The sequence below is a fragment of the Maylandia zebra genome, linkage group LG8, assembly GCF_041146795.1.
Source record: "Maylandia zebra isolate NMK-2024a linkage group LG8, Mzebra_GT3a, whole genome shotgun sequence".
Classification (NCBI taxonomy): Eukaryota; Metazoa; Chordata; class Actinopteri; order Cichliformes; family Cichlidae; genus Maylandia; species Maylandia zebra.
In genome coordinates, this window is record NC_135174.1 from 28,916,110 (window position 1) to 28,939,758 (window position 23,649).

The 23,649-nt window shown below is 44.7% G+C and overlaps 1 protein-coding gene across 3 annotated transcripts in view; it reads left to right on the forward strand.

Annotated features, from left to right (window-relative positions):
- Nucleotides 1–4,179: 4,179 nt before the first annotated feature.
- Nucleotides 4,180–23,649, forward strand: part of LOC101469427 (glutamate receptor ionotropic, delta-1) — a 594,275-nt gene continuing 574,805 nt past the window's right edge. For 2 of the 3 annotated variants that reach the window (XM_076887763.1, XM_076887764.1), the window contains exons 1-2: nt 4,180–4,653; nt 22,187–22,342. In XM_076887763.1, the coding sequence (XP_076743878.1) occupies nt 4,572–4,653; nt 22,187–22,342 (238 nt within the window). In that variant the 5' untranslated portion in view covers nt 4,180–4,571. Of the gene's footprint in view, nt 4,654–7,104; nt 7,219–22,186; nt 22,343–23,649 lie in introns of those variants that run through there. The other variant, XM_076887765.1, reaches the window with a different exon arrangement.

Sequence of the window (23,649 nt, forward strand, 5' to 3'; positions counted from 1 at the left end):
TCTGTTTCCACATAATGTAGCATTGAGCTTGAGTTCATGAGTTTGTTGGGTTTTTTACTTCAACGTTCAGCTACAGTCAAGGCCTTTGAGGCACAAATGTGTTTACAGGTGTTCCACAGACTTTTTTTTGCACTTTTCTAATTGCACTAAATGTGCACTGTTACAAGAATGTTTTTCTTTCTATTGTTTTCTATTAATTTATATAATTTTAGGTTAAGCAGGACAGAGTTCTTTGTGTTAATTTTGTCATTTTGCACAAAAAGTGAAGCGTACCAGTCTTTCGTTTAGGAAAGAGACCTATTTTATTGTGTTAATGTTGTCATTTTGCATTAAAAATAAATGGATAAATGATCATTTGTTTCACATGTGTTCATATCACAAAGAATAAACATCTACTTAAATCAACTTCAAGTCAAATGGTAAAAAAAAAAAAAATTTCACACTCAAAAAAAAGAGCTAAAAAAATTCACCACACAGGGAAGGGTGAAGACAACTGGGTCGCCCGGCCCTGGCCACTAGGTGTCCCTTATTTTTTTTTCAGGGAGTTGGCAACCCTAGCGCTCAGTTATGGGAAATAATAACTCCCCTCAGATGTCTTGTAGCTGAAGTCGAGTCTGTTCTGAAGATGTAAATAGTAGAAAGTACATTTGTGTTAAACAGTGGCGAGTAACAACAAAAACGTGTCAGAAAGAAATACTCACGTAAAGTGCAGAGCCCTAAAAAGTCTACATTAGTACAATAATGAATAATTTATGTTTCTTCTGAATTATAATGATGAACAACGCCTACTCTAAAAAACAGAGAAACCGAAACCAAGCCAGTAATCTCCACTTCAACAGCATCAAACTATCCAGTTTAGGTTTACACAGAGGAGGTTAATAGTACTTTCTTAAAAATCAAAAATATGTCCTTTAAAGTGTGTGTATTACGAAATGTGTGTATTTTAAAAAGTACTACAGAGTCCTCTGAAACCTCCCCAGTTAATTACTGAAATTATGATAACAAATTTCATATTACAGTTTTAATTTTTGAAAATGCGCATGAGGTACTAATTTAACTTATAATTATTATTTCCCAGAGCAGAAATGTAACATGAATAAAACACGATTTCAAATCCATTTCTGTGGATTTACATGTTGGAGTCAAAAGGTTTTTACACAGAGAGGTTTGTTTTATCCGCTTCATGAATCAGGAAATACTTTTACAAAAAAATCAATTCTCACAGTGCTTTTTAATGAATGAGGTGTTTTATAAATATATGAATGGAAAGACTGAGGAGCAGATTTTGTGCTCAAAATCTGATTTTTTTTTTTAACTGACCTTGAGATATAAGTAAAATATAATTCTTTTTATTTTTATATTGGAAACAAATGTTGACAGGTTACATCATTTAACTGAAACGTCACACTGAGGAAATGTTTATCTTTTATTAGCTGATTTCAATAAATGTCCAACAGAACAAGTAACGACCATAATTTGCATTTCAGGCGCTTTATTTCACCTTCAGAATAAAAGCCCCGCAGTAACAGCTTGCTGCCAGTAGGAGGTGTGATGTTCCACCAATGGAGAGACTCCTTTTAACAAGCCTGTGTCATTTCAGGTCAGGTGTGTGTGTGTGTGTGTGTGTGTGTGTGTGTGTGTGTGTGTGTGTGAAATCAGGTACAATAAAAGTCAATTACTTATGAAGATTTCAATCATTAGGAATATTAAACATCTAATATCATCATCTAATAATGTCGCGTGGAACCCGTGTAGCTCCAAATTGCCCGAGTTTTCATTAGCTGAGAAAGACCTGCTCACTCCTGGAAATACATTTTTCAGTTAACATAATGACTTTTAAAATAATTGATTCTAATTAAGAGGAAGGAGAATTTTCTCAACCCGTAGAGGAACCATTATACTCTGAATTAATTTTAATAATTTAGTGATGCATGCTTTACAAGTGGTAAAATAAAGACGTCTAATACAACATATATTAGATATGTGGCATATCCTAATATCACTATTTGCATGACTGCAGTTTAATTCCTGCTCACAGATGCTACACGGCACTTTTCTACTTATTTGTTTTAAAGATTATTGATTGAGTGATGATGCCTCATGTTAATGATCAGGATTATAATGGAGGGATTATGTCATTTAGATGAGCACTGATGACTGTAACGATTATTACCGGTGAGGGTGCTGACTTTATAGATGTATATTGATGAAGATGACAGTGTGAACCCCTCTTACATTCAAAACTGAAAACATTAGCGAGGTACGCGTGGATTGGCTGAATTTGTAATTGGCTGGAGAGTGTACATGTTTGTCCACAGATTCACAGTCAACTGCATAAAAGTGACGGAGCTGCAATCAGTCGGAGCTCATTTTAGATCCTCGTCAGCTCAGAAACATATTTGGGTGCAGAAGTAATAATAAGCTTCACAGTTTTCCCAGTCCAGCTGCTCTAAACACACTCATTCATGCACATTTTAACAAATTAACAAAGGCTAATGGTGAAGCCTCATTAACCAAAACATCATCTGCGCTCACATAAACTCACTCGATGTTGTGGTGTATCTGCACAAGCACTCAGTTTGATGTGAAACCTCATCAGCACCTGTTCAGTAAGAGAACGGGAGGAGTACAAATCAGACTAACTGCAATAAGAGTAATGCTTCAGTTTGTTTAAGTCACTCTTGTTCCTGCAGATTCTACTGAGTCTATTAAAGAATCTATTAAACGAATCTCACTGCGGTCTGCTTTTCTCTGCTGGTGAATATTCTTTTATTCATTTGACTCGTCAGATACCCCTGCGGATACTTTTGTCCCTTCTGACACTCCGTACAAAGAAAGTGTGCGGGGAATCCAGAGGAGCTGTCCGGACCCGCGTGGTGCTGAAACCGTCAGCTGGAAGGTTCCTCTCGGGTTCCTCAGCAGAGCTAGACTTAACCGAACAATTAAAAGACATTTCTGAGTCATTCGCAAGAAATATCCTTTAATTGTAAGGTCACGTCTAGCAGTCTTGCACGCAGGGTGGCAGCCATCCACAGTCCGTCACAGCCCCGGTTCACCTGGAATGACATCGGGGGAGAGGTCATGACGTCACAGTGTCACAGTCAGTGGTTTCAAGTCACCAGAAAACTCGCAGAGTGACGCGTGCAGTGGAGGCATCCTCCCCACGGTGTGAGAGAGCCGCAGCTTCAGGGCTGCTGGGAGACACTCACCTGCCTTCATCACTCCCCTCCTCTCCCTCGCAGCGTGTCTGTGCCACGGTGCGTCCACGCATAAAAAAAAAAAATAAAACCAAACCCCACGAGTCTCCGCGTTTGGTTCTTTCCCGCTCCGTTTCTGTAGAGCCTCCACTCGGCGCTGGGGGAAGATTTTACGCACGCTGCGACGCCCAAAACCTGTGTGTGACACCCGGAGCTCTGAGTACGTCACGGGTTACAGGTGTTGCGGTTGCGAGGGAACCGCTTGAAAGAGGAACTTGTTTGGTTTTTAGGGTGGTGTAAACCTCCGACAGTGCGCAGCGCGTCACCCACGACCTATCCAAGCCGCCCGGAGGAAGCGCAGATCCGCGCTGCTGCTCCACTCCAACACATTCATTCATACAAACCCACGCAGACCCACGAGAAGCACGAGACGTTTGCGACAGAGGAGCCGCGTGCTCTTCGTCTTTCTGTCACCAGAGAGCAAAAAGAAAAACGCGACACATCGCGCGGGTCTTGGATTTACGCACGGACACCGCGGTCAGAGTCACGCGACGTGACCGAACAACACGCGGGCAGCACGGCCACCGCAGCGGCCGCGGAGTGTCCGTGAACTCCGGACGGAGGGATAAGCGCGCCGGGCTGTCTCGAGTTCATCACCGGTAAAGACAAATAAAAGCGACCCACGAGTCACGAGCCCACTTGCCACCAAGCCAGAGTCCAGGGCGCCACCACCTCCGCACGTCTCCTTCGCGCTGCGCTCTCATCCATCCCTCCATATCCATCTCCAGCCCTCGCCTCTCTTTTCTCCGGTCGGGCTTACAGCGCCGTAGATAGAGGCTCCGCAGTCACGTGGGTCGGAGGAGAGGAGAGAAGGACCGAGAGAGAGCGAGAGAGAGGGAGGGGGAGAGAGAGAGAGCGTCCCTCCTCCTCCGCAGTTTGCAGTGTGTTATGTCTCATACTCGGAGGTAGAGAGTCAGAGCTGCTCGTCCGGCGGATCTCAACCTCTGAATCCAACCCCCGTGTCTTCTCTCATCCTTCCCCTCTCCCCTTCTCGCTCACCCGGGTTGCTTTCTCTCCGGAGCCGCGGGAGCTTCTACGTCTTCTTTCTCTCGACTTCGGCCAACAGTTTGCTCTTTTTGGATTTGGGTTTTTCTTCTTGGACGTTTTGACGAGTACTCGCTGCTGATTTCACTCAGCACTGCTCCTCGCTGCTGCCGCTGCCGCCGCTGCTGCTTCTGCCGCCGCTGCCGCTTTTACGCACCGACGCTTATTTTGGATTTGCTCGGCAGCACCGCTGGAGAAAAACAGAGAAAGACAATAAGAAGCATAAAGCGAGGTGGATCCGTGGATGCGCCCCTTTGGCTCACGCTGGAGATGGAAACGCTGATATTGTTATTTCATTCCCTGTGGATATTGCAATGCAACACTGTGAGCGCCGACTCCATCATTCACATCGGTAAGAACCGGCCGGGGCGTCTCTCCTGCTGCAGGCAGAGCCGTGCCCACGGCTCCACGCACGAAGGGAAATTTGCTGTTTTAAGTTGAGTCGCTGAAGAATTTCAGTGCTAAGTTTTCGGTGCCGATTTTCAGCCAGTCAGCCTCTTCTTCTCCGGCGAAAAGGGACTCGACCTCACAGCTGATTATCGTTCCGATTCGTGCCAGGGTAACGTGTAGGGAGGGGGGGGGGCTGTTGCATCCAGCCTCAGACCCACGCAGCGCAGACCTGCTAGAAGTGCCCGCAAAGTGTTGCGCCGCGCCATCCCACCACCCCTGCATCTCATCCACAACCCCTCCATCCTTCCCAGAGAAGGATGCGTAAAAAAAACCCCCAAATCTGAGGCTGGCAGGAGAATCTGGCCCGACGTGGGTGTTTGGAGGGTTTAGTTTCACCCATCCGCCTCCCTCTCCCCTTCTTCCTCCTTCACCCCTCTCCCCACTCCCTCGCCTCCCCTCATCTATAAGCCTGAACTTTGAATTGGACGTGAGTGAAATGTTAATAAAGCGCTAGGGGAAGAGATGACAAAGGGGACAAACACCGACTGTTCGGGCTGTGAGCGCCGCTCTCTGCTCGTGCGTCCTTCTTGATATGATAATCCGGAGATTCTAGTCAAGACACTTTTTTTTCTTTCTGTTTTTAGTCGAAAGAATTGAGGGAGGATGCAGTGAAGTCAGTGAGAGGGGGAAGGCTGACACGCAAACTCACAGCAATCACGCACTTCTCACTTAAACTCCCCAGTTTGCACTAATTCCACTCAGAGGCTCCGCTCGGCCTTGAGGTGGTTGGATGCAGCACGCCTGCAAACCAGTTTAGAAAAGGAGAAATTTCAAATATTAAATAAATAAATAAGAGTAATCAGGTCTCTCCTGCAGCTTCGGCCATCGAACAGGGCCGGCAGCAGCACTGCGGTGGCCTCATGGTTGGAGCCAGGAGAGGGAAGAGAGAGAGAAGCGGATGTGGTTGGAGGTTGTAGAAAGAGCAGGGGTTGGTGGTGGTCTCTCTCTGCGTGTGTGGTGGTGGGGGAGGGGGGGGGGGTGTTAGAGCTATTGAGTCTCAAATGAATGCACTTCCTACTTGACTCTATGACATGTTGCTTCTGAAACGTTGCATCTCCATTAAGAGAAAACTAAAATGTCATTCCTGCTGTGATGAAAACATCAGCGAACACACACACACACACACACACACACACACACACACACACACACACACACACACACACACACACACACCAGTAACATGAGGTGAGTCTTCGTTTCAGCACTGAGATGGAGATGGCTCGTCTGGCAGATTGCTTTGTGTGCCAGCTCTTTAGGTTTGGCTTCGTCCTTATTTGTACATGCACAGATGACACTTGGAGGAATTAAAACCTGTTGTTGGCCATTTTTCAGCAGCTCCTCGTTCGCCACAGAATGAATCTCAGAGTGTAGATGGAGGGCTGCACAGATGGATGGCTACTTCACTGTCCCTCGGGAGAAAATCTGGATTCACTCGGCTCATGGCAACAAGAGAGAACAGTGATACCAGATTATCCACAACACAGAACAGTAAATGCAACAAATCAGGGGTAGGATGAGGGGGTGGGGGGTGATGCCAGTCAGAGCAGGCGTGAACATGCAGCTGGTGCTGCTGGTGTTATTTATGAGCAAATTTGGGAGCTAAACGAAGAAAAATAGAAGCCATAAGAGTTTAGAGATGTCAGAGCTGCAGGTAGAAAGAAGCTCAGTGTTCTCTCCACGCGAGGAGGAGCTCGTGTCCAGCCGACAGAAAAATGAAAATAAATGTTGCAACTTGTAAGTGCAAATCTCGCCTGCAACCTCTGGTGTATTGTTGCGTGTCCATACCTGTGGTGTTGGTCTTGGTGGTGGAGCCCTGCAGATTCTGCTTCACAGATACGTGAGGATTCTTTGTTGACCAGGATGTGCGTGTACTGTACTCCTCAAACCAGATTCTCTGAGTTTTCTGCAGGCTCGGCCCCCGCCTGCCTGCTAAAACAAATCATATGCATTAAAATATATCAGAAAATCCTCCTTGATCCCTGCACAAGCGTCAGCACAGTTATTGATCGTCTGTGGGTTTATTTATTCTGCCACAGTTTTATATAAAACCTTCCTGCCTGGTGCTACGAGGCTTCCTGGTGGCACAGTGTTTAAAGGCTTAGAGTTCTTTAGCTTTCATACGACTACACTCGGTTTTGTCGTTCATCCAGAGAACCAGTGATGCTCTTCTTTTATTGCCATGAAGAGGCAATTGTGGTGTCTGGTTTACTTAAAACTTAAAGTTTTGGTTAATCCCTGGTTTCCTGTTTTATTTTGAAAGTATTTCTTGTGTAACTCTTCATTGACTTCCTGTTTCATTTCCTGGCTTTATAATAGTCTTTCCCACCCTAACTGTTTCCACCTGTGCTTCCTCAGCCCTGTGTGGGTTCATACAGAGCCTCGTCTCACCTGATTTGATTGTAGTTGCACCGTGTGTTGGATGCTTTGGCTGATCCTGCGTTTCCTGTTTTGTGAGCTCCTTTCTGTAAGTTTAATTAAAGCTATTTTGGGATTTTTCACACCAGACAGTCGGCTGCACCTGGGTTTGTTTTGCAAAATTATTCTCATTATTCTTCTTGTCGTTTTCTTTTTAAATCAGAGAAGACTTTAACGTTGGTTGATCTGGGAGCGTTTATGGCCAAGTCGGTGTGTAGGGGGAAGAGTTGAAAGGCAGGTGGAGGTGTCATGGAGAGTGAAGAGAGTGACGGCTTCACACTGCAGAAACTTTGGACTCTTACAGATGTTTCAACCAGGAATCACTAAGAGTTGGATTTGAATCAGAGGGAGGCTCTGGCACTCTGGCTCTTATATCCACTCCCCAGCATCAGGTCCCGTTTGAAACCACGTAGACTTAAGTGGGTTATAAGCACCAGTGGAGGGTCACTAACCCCACAGCACCCGCTTTGTGTCCAATATGGAAGAAATGCCACAGATTATAAGTTATGTGCGATTATTTGAGGAAATTCACATAAATAAAACAAAGAAAGATGCTTTTGGTGAAGCTTGATATATGATTTTGTTTTTTAAAAATGCTATTAGTGTTTATTTTTATTTCTATAAATTCTAATAATAAAGAACAACAAGGAGGAAGAGAGTAAGACAGAATGATGTTAGCCATGCGCTGAAGCTCCTGTTTCTGAGGTGAGGACGTGCTGTGTTTCCACTTTTCCCCTTAATTAAGAGACCCTTCAAAAAGTGTGACTCAACATGATGTTGCAATCATCGACGAGTCAGAGGCTGTTGTCACTTGTGTCTGCTATTGATCGCAGTGTATTTGATGGCTCAAAATGTCTCATTGCAAATCATAATCCCAGCGTGAAAAATGATCGTTGTTAGTATTTAGTATTTATTTATTTATTGTCATTGTCAAGAACAATGAAATTGCGTTTGGGGCTTCCATACAACAGCTTGTTTACACATCAAAGACCCTTAAATGTGCAAAAATGTGTACATGGATAAATATACAGTAAAGACAGATTGGCCTCATCCTTGTAGATGCAGACACTTTGTCTGATTGTGTCACTCGGCTTCCGTCGTTCCCCGAACCTACTGACAGTCTGGCTTGGCAGCAGAGCTGAACCTAGATCAGATGTGACATGTTCCACTGTCGGCCCCTGAAACCCCTGCCCGAGCATCTGTCTCGTCCGGCCGCGCTGCTTATCGTCGGTGACATATCCCGGTTTGTTTGTCCCTTCCTCTCTGCTGCTGCCTGTAGTGGCTCAGTGGCAGGCAGAGGGTGTCGCAGGACGGAGGGTTGATCTGTGAAAAAGCCGATTTGGATGAAAACGTGAAGGTTTGTGGCCTTCACTCAACCTGCTTCAGCCTTTGACCCACTTAATGTGTCCGTGGGCATTTGTGCAGTAAAATCCTGCTCTGTGAGGTCCGAGGCCGGGCAGGTTTTCGTCATCTCCTCCCATCAGCAGCTGGCGTCTCTAATTAGCCCCGCCCTTCTTCCTCTTTGGTTGAATGTGCACAAAATCAGTGAAAACAGCTGCCTGGGAAGGAAAGCTGTGGTCAAGGAACATCAGTTTGTCTGATTGGAGGTCAGGGGCAGGAGCTGCAAACAGGTGGGGATGGGGCTGGAATTAATGTTGGCCTTTAATTAAATATCAGACATCAAGCTGTCGGCGAGCTACAGTCCTGACATGATGGCTGCTCTCAGGGGGCTCATGCAAACATCTCTGTTCAGAGGAGAGGAAGGTGAAATCATTATGAAAAGAGACAAAATATCAGGTTGTCAAACCTCCGCAGACGCGCCTGCAGACCGATGAATCAGCCATGTTGAGACAATATCGAGCTGTTGTTTGTAGGAAACATGACAAACATTTGTGTCTGACAAAACTCGACAAATACATTCGTTCAGCTCACTCTGCAACAGAGAGAAGCTCAGCATATCCCATATGTTTATGTTTAATAGATAAAAGATATCTTCGTTCCGCTGAAGGGAAATTTGAAACGCTGCAGCTCACAATAACATTTCAGGCCAGCTTCGGAGTTCCTGTTTCAGCGCAGCAGAGCACAAATCATCAGTTTAGGTTTGTAAAGACCCACGTTCCCCCAGCGGAGGGTCGCTGCACGCATTCAAACTGAAGTGAAGGCTTCAACGTGCTTTTCTTGGCTCCTTCTTTCCCGCTCATCTTCACAGCTGATGAGTGGATCGCCATCCTCGCAGAGACTCGTCCTGTTATTGGTTCATTCCTGTTGAAATGGGTTCCTTTTTCTTCTCACTGTCACATGGTGCTTTCTCAGAGGTCATCACTGGACAGGTGCTGTTTCTTCCTCTTGTGTTGCTTTTAGCAGCAGAAGCTCGTGCAGGTGGCTTCATTTTGTTTTTCCATTCCAATATTTTCCGATTCTCAACTCCTCGCAGATTTGAGGCGACACCTTTGTTACGGTCACCTGCTTAAACACCAGTTAGACCATATTATCATCTGCTTGGTGCGGAGAGCGTGTACCCACCACTGTCTGTTTTTCAGTCTCGTCATAAAACACATCTTTATATCTGGTGGTATTTCATTGTAGTGGTTTTTTAAACTGGTCGTTGTGTGAAATCAGGGATGCGGTCATACTTTACTTTGAGGTTTTTAATGCTTGCTCACAGCCATTTCTTTTTTGTGACAGTCTTCAGCAGCTGTGAATACGATACAGACGTTGTCATGTAAAAGACGTTATAGATGCAAGCTCCTATTGTCGGTGTCTGCCTTCATTCCCTGATGCTGCTGGACTCAGGTTGTAGCTCTTCCTGTTCCCTGTGGGCTGTTTTCCAGATCTGAAGGTCCTCTAAACGCCCCTCAGGCCAAACGGATAACAAGTCACTTTTCATAAGGAGCCTGAGGAGGAGAGATTACCCCATCCCACGAGCCAGGCAGCTGACTCGGGATGATTTACGGCATCAGTGTGGCGGCTAGCAGGAAGAGAGCCGTGCTCATCCGTCGCCCGGCTTTGGAAAGGCGATCTCGAACTGCAGGAATCCAATCTGTTGAGGCTGGCAACGCGAATGAACAGCTGCGGCCTTTTCTTGCCCCACCGCTAAATAAGATAAACTAACCCAGTTAGGGAACAACGCAAAAGGCTTCCCGCACTGTCTCAGTGAAGGCTTAGCCAGGCCATTTACCTCCACCACCTGCACACACAACACACACACTGAACAAGGAGCAGGCGTCTCTCACATAATGCAGCAGCCTCACTTTGCGGACTGAATGAACGTGGCTTGCAGCAGAGTGCTTGACCCTGCGAGGGCATTAAAATACTCTGCAGAGAAACGTTAGTGTTGCTTCAGATTCTCTGTGACAAACAGAGGAGGAGAAGCGACTGTGTGGGCAGGCCGGCAGGAACAACCTGGAAAAGGAGCCGGCTCGACTAATAACAGGGTTCTGAAAGCTGCTGCTGATGTTTCTTTCATTATTTTTGGTCCGTTTTAAGCTGCTGTGCAGACTCGTGATTGTCTCTACATGCGACTGATCCTCAGCACGCTAACTCAGTTTCAAAATTGAGTTTGTTTCCCAGGACGGAGAACCGTTCGCTTTAAACTTGACTGTTTCACCCACATGGCTGCTCAGTGTTTAAGTGAGATGTGCTGATGAACACGTGCGTATCACTGTTCTTCATCGACACGTCCACAGCCCTGTTCTTTGCTGTTAATTCTGCAAATCTGAACATGTAACTAAAATATGATGATGGTAGCAAAATGTAGCATTGTCTGTTACTCGCTGCTTTGAATTCGAAGGTTAATCTCTCACATTAACCTCACATTGTCGGCATTTAGTCTTTTCTGTGTTTAGCCTGTTTTACCTCGGGAATACGCCCAGCGCGGCTGCTTTGCATGCCAGCTCTGATGTGGCTGCCGGAGCCAATTCAAAGTAGTGCTCATGATTCCACACGACGTACCAGAGTGGGCTCCCAGAAGCAGCTCCTTTCACGGTGAACTCGGTAAACACGCTCCTGATGACTTCATGGGCTCAGACTAACACTTGACGTCACTTTGAATGAAATATTAAGTCCAGACTCTGCAAAGTCATCCTGAGAGTCAGACAGGAGGATTCAGCAGGAAATGCTCATTAATGAGCGTGCACCAGTCCATCTTTAAAACATCGAGGTGGTGAAAACGTTGAGTCTTGAGACTAACGGGCATCAGGAACCCGTGGGTGACGTCACCGTGGCTACATCCATCTCATACACTGTCTATGTGATTGTCCTGAGATGCCTCAAAAAAATAAAGGTCATTCCACCTGACTCTGGTGTGTGATTCAGGCGACTGACAGAAGAAGCTCCCCTCGTGAAAGTAGCCGACTGAAAATTTAATTTAAACAAGTCAGACATTAAAACATCATGCGCCCCTTTGTTGAACCGGTTGTTAGGTCCGCACTTGTGTCAAAAGTCTTGGAGTCATCTCGGGCAATGCTCTTTTCTTCACCACCCTCATCAGAATCTGTAGCGCTGCAGATTCGATTTCTAGACTTTGCCCTTTTCTTCGTCAACACAGCACTCGATCCTGGTTCATGCTCTCACCTTGTGTTTGGATTATTGTAGTGCCATTCTCTCTGCTCTCCCAAAAAATCCTCCAAATCGTAGAACTCTGCAGCAGGTTACATCCAGTGTCATCCACCTTCATTGGCTCCTGATTCCTCCACGTATCCAATACTAGATTTTGCTTCTTATCTTCAAAGTTCTCACTGATCTTCTCCTGTCAGACCTCCTTCATCCTCACACTCCTTCCTGTGCCCTCTCCTCGCTGCTCCTCACTTCAGACATGAACATCACGGTTCAAGCTAGACTTTGGTCTCTGGTCATGTTTATCACCCAAACCAGTATTGTTGTTGGTAATGGTGCTTTTGATGGGGCGGTTAGGAGAAATGTTGATTGCTTGGTTTGATGTGAATAAAGGCTTAAAATGTTGTGCCCATTTACAGTATCGGTGTTCTTATTCCCCAGTTTAAATTCTGTTTTGAATAATTCAGTTTGGCTGTTGTTGGTCAGATGCTTTGTTGTTTTCAAACCTACTTGTCTGAAATTGGCCTTTGGGAGGACAAATAATGTTTTCAATTGAGTAACTACAGGACAATTAGAAGGAAAACACAGACGGCCTGAAAGCAAAACAACAAAAATGAACCAGGATGGGAAACAAACAAACACTTGAGCTTTTTCCTTTTAAAAATGTTCAAATAGATGAAATTTCTTCGAGTAAGGAGGCTGCACACAATGCACAATGTTTCCTCCTTTTTCTGTAAATGTATTTGGAGTCTTTTATTTGGCATTTACTTTTTTTTTAAACTCTGGCTAAACTGAAGTCACGTGCACACGTGCACAGGCTCTGCTTGGGTAGCTCTTGGCAGAGATGGATTTTAGAACCCCGTCCTGCAGATGCATCTTTTTAAATTCCAAGCGTGGCCCAATGATTGCTTTGTTTTGAGACACTGAAGCTTTGACGCATCGGTACATTACAACATGTTACCAGTTTACACGGTCCGTCAGGACTTCTGGTTTAATTTGAAGCTTCTCGTGTTGGATTTCTTGTATTAGATGCTGCTGCTCGCTGATGTTTAACAGGCTCTTCCAGCTGCAGCAGCTCGGTGGATCTTAATATATGCCATATTGTCTCCACAGCAGAACTGATCTCGTGTATATGACTGTCTGTTATGATAGCCAAAGCTAATCTGCACACGTGCATGTTTCATTGGCTGTTGAACATGAGGAAGAGGAGCTCAGTGCTTCACATGTCAGGTGAAACTTTGGGTTTGAGGCTGAGGATTGAGTCGAGCTTCAGCCGCTGATGTCTGACTGTGAGAACATGCTCTGTGCTCACAGGCAGGAGGAGCTGGGCTGCTGGGACAGTTTTGTTTTCCCCTTGTACGCCTGAAGGTCACGGTGCTGCAGCGCCGCTTATTTGGATGTTTAATTATGATAATAGCTCCGCTGCATCCTCCATTGGACTCTGGGGAAATGTCACCCAAACTCCTGGTTGCTATAAATCTTCTCGTTGTGCTGCTTTGTGTTTAAACCTCCACATTATTCATTTCACTTCCACTGTGTCCAGGATCAGAATAATATCCAGTTTCCACAGAGCGGATGTGAAGACTAATTCTCCGCATCACCTGACCTTGATTGGCATGTAGCTTCTGTTTTTGTTGCCATTATTGATGCAAACCTGCTAAATGGAGCTTTTCCTCTTCAGTGGTACTGAAGTACAGAGAGCAGCAGGACGAGTTCAGCTTTGTCACATTTTCTTCTCTAATCTGTCGTCATTTGCATCGCTCCTATACGTCTATGCTTGTCTTGGGTTTGAATCCATTTCCTGTTTTATTTCATAAACGTCCACCTTCATGCATTTCACCGTGACTTCTGTCATTGTTCTGTTTCCTGCCAGTTGTCTTGCCAACGTGTGTTCAAAAAGCCAATCACTGACAGCATAACTACTCGGTCCTTCTTTGAGGTTCGGCTTCTCAGTCACTTTGTTTCATGAATAATTCTTCATGATTTTCTCCCGTGGTCTGTAGTCAGTTTTATTTTGTACCTGCCCCTAAGATGTGGTGTTTGCTAGCTTACAGACTAACTGTGTGCGACCTTTGACCCAAACTAAAGTTTAGTTTCACCTCAGGCAGATTTAAATGGCGCTGACAGAGGATGGAGCAACATGTTGGTTTGTTTTAATTAGAACATTTCCACTATTTAAAGACTTGATGGTATTAGTGGTCTTTCTAGGTTAAATATATTGGTTTTGGTTCAAGTTTTGAATTTCAAAATTTGTTATCAACCTACCAGGTTTGTTTGGAAGTTTGAGCTCAGCATGAATCATTTTAGCCGTTTGTGTTTCTTTCCCTGACATTTCTTTGAAGGACTTGTATTGTTGCTCGTTCTTCTTTTGCCTGCTTTCCTCATCCCAGTTAATTTCACCTGTTCTGTAATTACACGTGAGTATAAGAATACTTCAGCACAATATATCCACATAACATAGTCATCCAAATTGTATTTAATGAGCTCCACAGTCACACAAACATGTACAGTATTAGCATCCAGCACTAGGCTTTATTAAACCGGTTATTGTAGAGTCCTGTTTGTCATTAGCATCCTGGTGAGGGCAGGATCCACCACACCACCTCTCGCTGAGGGAGGCTGGAGGACAATGTAAAGAATAATTTGCACTCTTGCATGTAATAACAGTCGAGTGTTCTGCCACGTATGTTTTATTTCCCTGTAGTTTAGCCTACCAGGGATTTGCCACATGGGCTACTGGAAAGATAAATGGCACCTTTTGTATTACCACTTATTAAACCTTTAATAGGATTGGATTTTCCTGTATGAGGGTGATGAAAGGAATGAGTGTAATTGCAATGACTGTGGGTGCCGACATCGGCCTCTTCCGCTGATTAATGGACGACAGAAATCAGAGCCGGCAAAGGTAGACCGAAGCCAGCGGCGTCTTGATACTGTCATAAAAGTCCCACTGTGGCAGCACCATGACTGACAGCATCTCTATATATTTATATTCATTTATTAGTTGCTGTTGTTGATGCAGGCTGTCAGGACAGTAAATGATCTATAGGAGTCCTGATTTTCACAGTAAATGGACGTCAGTCTTCAACATCCACGTTTTCAGTAACAGGTCGGGGTTATATTTGCTTCCTTTTTATGTGGAGTATTGACCTGTTGGGCAAAGCTCAGTGGAAATCTACTTTAACATGTGGCTAAAATGCTGCCTAACCCTAACCCCACTCAAAGTGATTTGCTGGCACTCTGGTGGATGTTGAGAAGCTAATGTGAGGAAATCTCATGTGTGAGCCAGCCTGCAGTCACAGGAGCTGTCCTTGGTGCTGAGAGGGAGGCAGCTGTACGAGTGTTTTCCTGAACAGACCTGAAGCCCTCTGCATTTTGTTTCTTTCCTTCAGCTAATCCTTTCCACGCAGCCTGCATCAGGATGTCAATACATAATACAAAGTATACAAGCACCAAGCAGTCAATCAGCGTAACACAGATTCTCATTCTCATCCCTTTTTATTTAGGCCTCAGTGTTACACACAAGCTGTCTATGGTGTGAGTGCTCGTAGACATACTGACACGCTCATGCGTTGATAGACTTGCAAAGGCAGGGTGGAGGTGTCATGAATCACACATATCAGTCGGACACTGTGGATTTCCCCCCAGGTTTCCCTCACAGTCACTGTCTGGTGTCAGAAAGTTGAACGTGAACTGAAATATCTGCAGAAATGTTTTTTTTGCAGACTGGGTGGGCTCAGCCTCGTCCATGTGATTGTGAATGTTTCCTGTTGTTTTCCCTCTTAGTCTTTACATCACTTCCTGTGTTGTTTTGAATGTTAGACCCTCACGTGGCTTCGTTTTGATTTTTACGTTTGTTACCTTTCCTGTTACCGTCTAAACTGAGATCACCTGTGCCGTCTCTGTGGAGTCTTCTCTTGTGCTTTCTGCCATCTCCTTGAGTTTTGTGTGTGTGTGTGTGTGTGTGTGTGTGTGTGTGTGTGTGTGTGTGTTGGAGGACTTTGGAGGATCCGTAAAGGTTGGATTAAACCAAGTACTGGTAAAGATCTAAAAATAAGAACAGCCCCCCTCCTCCTACCTGGTTAATGAGCGTTCATTCTAATGATTTATCTTCAGTTTGCTGCAGTTTAGTCTGAAAACTGTATTTTATTTGTATATTGTGTAGAGAAAAGCACAAACAAAGACGAGAGTTGAAAATCCTCATCCACAATCATAAAGTGTAATTACTGCCCTGCTTGCATATTTTCCCACTTGGCTCTAGTGTCTGTTTTTTGTTTGTTTGTTTGTTTTAACTTTAATATAAAAATAAAATAATTATTTCATCTCTTGTGCTGCTCACCAAACTGAAAAATGAGCCTCTCGGCTCCACGTCGTTCCCCTGTCTTAAAGTAGCTTCACTGAAAGTTTTAACTTTGGAGTAAAATGTGTGTAGATGATGGAGACGGTTACACTGCTTCACTTTTTCCTCTTTTGACGTTGCTGTCAATCATTTGCCTTCTTGCTACAAATGCAATGCATAAATAATTGGAGGGAAATGTTCTTCTAAATAAAATCTATTTGCTGGCAGCAGGTGGTGGGAAATAAAATCTGAGAATGTGGTGACCCAGTGAGAGTCCCAGCCGCTATAAAGCCTTTCTGAGATTAATAGGTCAAGCAAGAAGCCAGACTTTATGGTCCCAGCTCTCAGAAGCTGCTAAATCCCCAAATAAAGCAGCTGCTTTTTCTGGTATATATATATTTTTTTCCCACCCAGCTTGAGCTCTGGGACTCGCAGCCCTGGACTCCTGGTTGATTACCTGCCAGCGAGAGGCGGGGGCTTGATAAACTTAGCCGCTCCAATACATTGTTTTTGCATCAGTGGTGAATAAATGGTTTTTGGCTGCTGGCTGGTGTGAAGTTCCCACCTTGTACGTGGCGTAGAAATGTTTGCAAATATGCTGGAAAGGTCAGCCAAGCCACACATTAATTTTCCAACTTAAACAGGATTCCCACATTTCTGTGGCCTTTATTAACCGTTCAGCTTATTCATAAAATTCAATAATCCAACAAAGTTTGTAAGCCGTTCTGTGGAGCAAATGGATATCAATAAACTGTGGTTTAAATGCCAAGAAATACTGTGACAGCACGTTTTTAAGGCATTTATGTAATACTGGTCGATACCCAGCTTTCATGCATGTGAGATGGTATCGTGAGCGTCATGTCTCGATTATAATCGTCATTCCTCATTAAAGCTTGCAGAGGCCAGATTGTTGCTGGAACAGCAAGCCTGTCAGATTAAAATGCATTTGTTCTTAGACTGCATTCACCTGACAGTCATGTATATAAAATCTTTATTGTCCCAGGAGACAAATTTGCTTTCAGTCTGCACAGTTTTGTCTCACCAGGCGGACCGCCAAGGCAGAAGGAAAGAAGCTCCTGCCAAAGAGAGGCTGTCCTCCAATTTAAAGTGGAGTATGTGAGGACAGATGGACGCCGGGATTTTTGAAACGAGTGCGGATTGCAGGGGTGATTTGTGCAACTCACTATAGCAGGTGTTAAACATGCGACGGCTCTTTTGTTGCGGTTTTAGGACTCGAGTGTAGGCAGACGAAAGAGTTTTCAGGCGGTGCATGTATGGCAGGACATATGTTTGCTTTTGTTGGGAACAGCATGGCGAAGAAGCAGGAAACAGGATGGGTGGAGTTACACTGGAGGAGGTTTGTGCTGTGAGAGAGATGAAAATAACCCGTAAGATGCAATTCACCTGTTCATTAATAAAGTAATCCGCACAGCTGTTTAGTGAACAGTCATAATTTAAAGTTGAATATCCTCAGTCTGATGTAGTGAACCGAACACTTGGATCAGGGTTGGTGGAAACTTCAAATCGTGTCTTTACAAATGTCAAATGTCTTCAATTGTCCTGATTCAGGACACACAGCCTTGAAACGTGCTTGCAGAGCGATTCATAGAACTGGTGCCGACTTAATATGAGCAGGAGCCGTGACATCTCAGGCCTCAGTGCAGCGACGGTTAAAGCAAACTTTAATGAAACATCTGAGCTGAACGGCGCGCACGTCTGTGTTTGAACAGGGGCTTATAACGGCAGACATGAAAGACTCGAGCGCCTTTGGAGCTTTTCTGGTTTCACATGTGGCTCAGCTGCTTGGATTCCCAATTTTAAAAAGTTATCAGCACATCTTGGACCCACACATCTTTAAACTTGCGTTTCCCCACATGCTAGCTGCTGAGTCTGTTACAGATCTGAGACAAGGCGTTCGTTATCTTGCCCAAGAACACTTGGACATGCAGCCTGGAAGACTGAGATTGAACCACGGATCCCCTGGTTAGTACCTCCTAAGGCCTCGGCCACACAGGACTGGAGATCAGTTGGCAGCAGCTATGCTTGGGAAAAATGTGTATTCCTGAACTGATTGCTTTCTGTTATCAAGTCACAAAGAGGGAGCTGAGCCTTAAACAGAGCAGCAAGCTGCTCCCCTGGAGTTTGCATTGAACGTGTTGATTTGTTTGCAGGTAGTTAAAGTCGCTAGCTACCAGCCGAGCGGCCCTTTGCTGCGTGTCTTCCCTCACACTCTCCCTGCTTTGCTGTCCTCTCGTCACTCTCTAGTAAACTGGAACGTAAAAAGGCTTCAATCATTGGTCCATTCCAGAAGCAACAATCTGTTGGACTTGATCAATCCCAGGGCTCCTCCCATTTTACCACCATTGCCCTCCACACTCTCTGAAGGGAAAATGATCAACCAAAAAACCAACAAAACTCAGGAAACACAGTGGAAGTGTGACGAGCTAACAGCTATTTACTGTTAGCTTGATTAAAACTCCCATCACCTGCATCTTTTTCTCACAGCAGTGATGAATCCTCTGCTGGTTTCTGTCACTTCCACAGCTGGTCCGTCACATTATTGTGTCCCCAGAAACACTCAGGCAAAAACTCCCCAGGAACACGGAGAGGCTGACCAAGGACCAGCTCAGCCGGAGAAACCCCGAGGTCCTCCTTTACTGAGCTGCACAATCCCACGGAAGATGGTCAACCCAGTTGCCACCCGCTATGTAGGCAGTTGGCAACAGTGAGAAGGAAAACCACCCTTTTAACAGGAAGAAGCCTACATATGTGAATAATCTTCAGAACATACGGTCATACTTTACTCTTTAAGCTCCACTCTTCAGTCACCCGGCTGCTTATTACTGCGTCAGCCCCACTTTCTGCCACCAAAAACTGCCGAGTCAGCAACTCTAAAATCTGCCCTTTGTAATTGGGATCAAAGAGTTTTGAGGCTCATTAATCAGCCTTCAACTCTTTGTTGTGTTTCTTCGACTTTAGATTGATTGCACTTCACCGAGTGTTTGGTCTGCACTAATGTTTAGGTGCTGTCTAACTCCCCGGCAGATGATCGTGTTCGCTGTTTTCTTTATCAGTCAGAGGTTTTAAAGGGGACATGAAACGCGACACAAGGCTAATTTACACCACTGAGCCCTGCTCTCATAACCTGACATGGTGTGAAGCTGGATTTAAGAAAGAAGAGCTTAAAGCTTCAAAACACGTTTAGCGCCATCTTCTGTCAGTGTGGAACGTGACATCATGTGGTTGGTTGGTTGGGGCTGTTGGGATTAAATAATTTGCAGTGCTTCAATAATGCTATGCTTTTTATTAACCGACTTGCATTCATTTATGTTAGCTAAGCAATGGCAGAACCGATAATACAGAGGAAAATAACGACACTAAAACTAAAAATCACTGTAATGGGACCTTTAATGGTGTGGCTGGTGTTTAGTGGGGGAGTCGTGTGTTTTAGCCTGTTGGATGAACTTGCCCTTTAATTGTGCCAGTTTCCTTGCAGCAGACAGTGGCAGAGAGCCTGGGAGGTTTGACTGTGAGCTCACAGAGAGACCCGTGGGTCTACAGTCCACCTCCTCTCCCCTTGGCACTCATTATTAATTAAACTTGTTGAAGTTTGAGGCTCACCAGTTTGCTGTGGCTGCGAGCAGAAATATAAACCTCACATCAATCCCCCCACCGTGTCTCTGACAAGCCTCATTCTTAATTGAAAACGCCCGACTGACTGCAATTTCAAAAGTGGATGATTGATTGATCAAGCCCAGAAGCTAGACAGCGTCCCCTGCGAGGAAGGCCTTCAAATCCACAGCGAGGCTGAGCAGAGTTCATTTGGATACTCGGAGAGATGAATGAGCACAAGCAGTCTGGCAAATTGAATTCTCACTCGTAGGCAGGAATTTCTTAATTGTGCGTGACAAATTTCCCAAACAGAATCTGGAAAGTTTCATCAGCCCGTCCATTTGTCTACCTGTCTGCCCCTCTCTAGGCCTATTGGTCCATTTCTGCCCTCGATCTGCTCGCATAGATGTTTAAAACCGGACAGAAGCTCATTTTATACATGTTTATTATTCATTTTCTCACCACGATTTCCCCTTTGGCTTTTTCATAAAATGAAATGCATGCATCATCTCAACGATGGGGCTCGTGAGCGTCGTGCAGTAAAACACTCCACCCAGATCCTGAAGTCTTTCTCAGCTGCAGCAGCTGTTGATATCTACTATCAGACCCCGCTACTGGTTTGATAGCTGAAGGCTCTACCTCCCATTTTACTTTTAAAAAAACAGAGGAAGCGCAAGTAAACCGACAGTCTGAGAGAGAAGAGCTCTACTGAGGTCTTTAAGATATGTGGTCTGATTACTCGATAACTTGTGCTTGTATGTGAGGAGACGGATTCAAGGACACGATTGAAATCAACTGTAGCGCTTTTGGGATTTTAGTGGTTTGTTTGCATCATCGATGTTGTGTAAGAAAGGAGTTCTTGTTTTGGGGGGTTTCAGGTGGCTGAACATGGTCTGCTCTTTAGCATCATTCTTGTCTCTTCAAAAAACGGAACAGGGGAAGTAGGGGTGGGCGATATATCAAATATACTCGATGTATCGCGAGTTGTTCCGCATGCGATAGTTAAAATGGCTCTCAGTTGCCATGGCAATATTAAGCCATCTACATGTAATTTACTGTAAGTATTTTTTCCCACACGCTGCGAATACATCATTAATAACCCCTCCCAACCTGAAAATGTTCTACCTGGTGCACTGCGCTGAGCATGTGTGTTTATATGCTATCAGAGAGGGGAAAATATGGCGACGGCAGGAGTTTCAGACGAGCAAGAGTAAGAGACTCGCTGTTTGGATGTCGAACTAAATGCAAAACAAAGGGTAGCAGTACCCTGAAATTATTCCACTTGTAACGGCAGTCTGGCGATGAAGGAGCAGCTAGCAGGTCCAGCGGGCGTGTGGTGTGGAGGTTAGCCGGATAGCTCGAAGCCAGTCAGTTAAATCAAACAGCGTTACATCGGTAAGGTTTCTCCTGAGAACAGAACACGAGCAGGATGTAATAGCTGCCGCTGTACTCACACACCCACTAGGAGACAACAGTAGGGCAACCCCCCACCGAGTGGTGCTATAACACCATAAGGGTTATTAAACACTGCATAATTAAAACAGTCTTAAACTGCCTATCAACATCTCCCCACACACCAAAGAAAACGTTAATTAAACCAGCGGTGCCACCCGTGACTGTTCTAGATCAGTCGTTTTTTTAGTCACTATCTAGATTTTATTTCTGTAATTTGAGTTCATCACATTTTATATTTTATACATTTTTATATCTTACAAGTAGCAAAGAACACCTTTTTTTATTTTTATTTTTTTTTATTTCAATCGTTTTATTTTGTCTCATGAATTCTTTCTTGATGTATTTTTTTTGTTTGTTAAAGGTCTGCTGTTGACCACAGCGAGAGACTTGCTGTCACAGTAATTGATGGTTAAAAATTGGTTAAAATAAAACATTTTATTCAGATTTTCTTGTATTTGAAGCAGGAAAAAAATACTGAATAGTTGACATAAATGAGTGTACCCGTGCAGTTTTAGGCACTATATGGTTAAAAATAACATTTATTTTTCAAGGATATTTAAACATATTGTGATTTGTATCATGTATTGCGATATAGCCCCCCCGCCCAAAAAAAATCTTGATATTAGGTTTTTCTCATATTGTCCGGGCCTAGGGTAGCAGCTCCGACGTCTTTGTCCAAAGTCCGGCATGAACTCAGATTGTTGTTCTGTCCCCCCATCGTGGATATGACTGAAGAAACGATAAACCACGTGTAATTCTTTGATTAGTAGCTGTCATGAGAATGCTTAGCACATTCATACCTTACAGTAATTACAGTATGGCGCTTCTTTGGTGATGGTATACACAACACTGTTAGTGACTGCAGGAGTTCAGTGGTTTGTACTGATAAAGGACCGGAGACCATGTGTTCTAGCTGACAGGAAATTTGAATACTGATTTTTGCTGAGATATTTTTTTTTTTTCTGTGGAGATAATAAAATGATATTTTGGTGGTATTTTCAGTAGAGCAGTGTTTGAGTCCTTAACCTGTTTACACTTCCTGTTTCTACCTGTCCAGGTGCGATATTTGAGGAGAATGCAGTGCAGGATGATCAGGTGTTCCAGCTCGCCGTGTCTGACCTCAGTCTGAACGACGACATCCTGCAGAGTGAGAAGATCACACACTCGATTAAACTCATCGCGCCCAACAACCCTTTCCAGGCGGTGCAGGAAGGTAAGGCCGCTGCTGCGTTTACGTCACGTGATGGCGGTAGTGTCAGATGATTTTCGACCGCAGTGCTTTCTGCAGTTTCCTGCTTTCCTTGCTTCTTACACTCCTGCCTTGGACTGTTAATCTTTAGATTGTGCGGGTGCCGCCTCTCGCTGAGGTATCCTCACAGCTAATGACCCAGGTATCAACCTCCTAAATGCTGTTTAAATCACGGCAGCTGCAGCCGCTCTGCCAGAGCTCTCAGAGGACGCTATTTGTCTTTCATGCAGCTCCACAGAGCCCGTCCTTTGCCTCTTCTTTCCTGTTTCTCAGGGTTTCCTCTGAGATTCATTCTCTCAGTCTTCTCTCTCTCTCTCTCTCCCTCGCTGTTTTCCCTGCAGAGGAAGCTAGGGGGAAGCACTGAGCCCAGCTGCACAGACGGCCTCTCGGCTTTGAGAGGAGCTCGTGTGGCTGTGAACACATTTGTTTGTGTACGCTCGTGGCTGCAGAAAAGGCCGTGATGATGTGGATGATGAAGCTCAGACTGGAGGATGCTGATTGTTTTGCTGCAGTTAATGACGATGATGTTGATGCTGGTGATGAGACGACTGTTGTGACGATAATGGATATGACTGGTATTGATAATGATGCTGATGAATGTTACGATGGTGCTGATTATAATGTGAGTGTCGAGGATGAGGATCCCTGCAGTGATTAGGATGACGATGATTAAGGGGTATTAATATGTGCGGGGGGGGAGGTGACGCCGTCGCAGACACGAAAGAGGATGAAAGCGTGGTGCTTATGTTGGTATTGCCGTTCGAGGATGATGGTGATGATGCACTTGTTGCAGCCGGTGTTCATTTCGACACAATTTCTTTCTGAAAATATCTCAAGTTCAGCTTCGGTTTTCTTTATTTGCACCCACAGGTAGATCTGGTTTGCAGCAGGTAAGTCATCCATCCTCAAATGCACATTTTTCAAAGCGACACAAACAACAGATAAGTGTATTACAACACAGCGCTGGGGAAAATTGCTTCCACATCATGTAAGATATATAAAAGCTGCGATTTGTTCATCTGAGTGGTGGCTGCTGGAACAAAGCTGTTGTTATACTCTGAACCGCTCAGCACTTTGGGACTTAAAAGCTTTTGTCCAGATGGAAGAAACCAAATCTCAGCGGAGTTGGCAAACAGTGATGAAGTCCTGAAGTGAAACCGAATATCTGCTGTAGTCGTGCCGTGAACAGGGATGTTGGGTTAAGCTGTCCGATCAGCTGATCAGCTTCAGCATCTATCAATTTGACTGAATGAGTTTCTGCTCTTTACAGA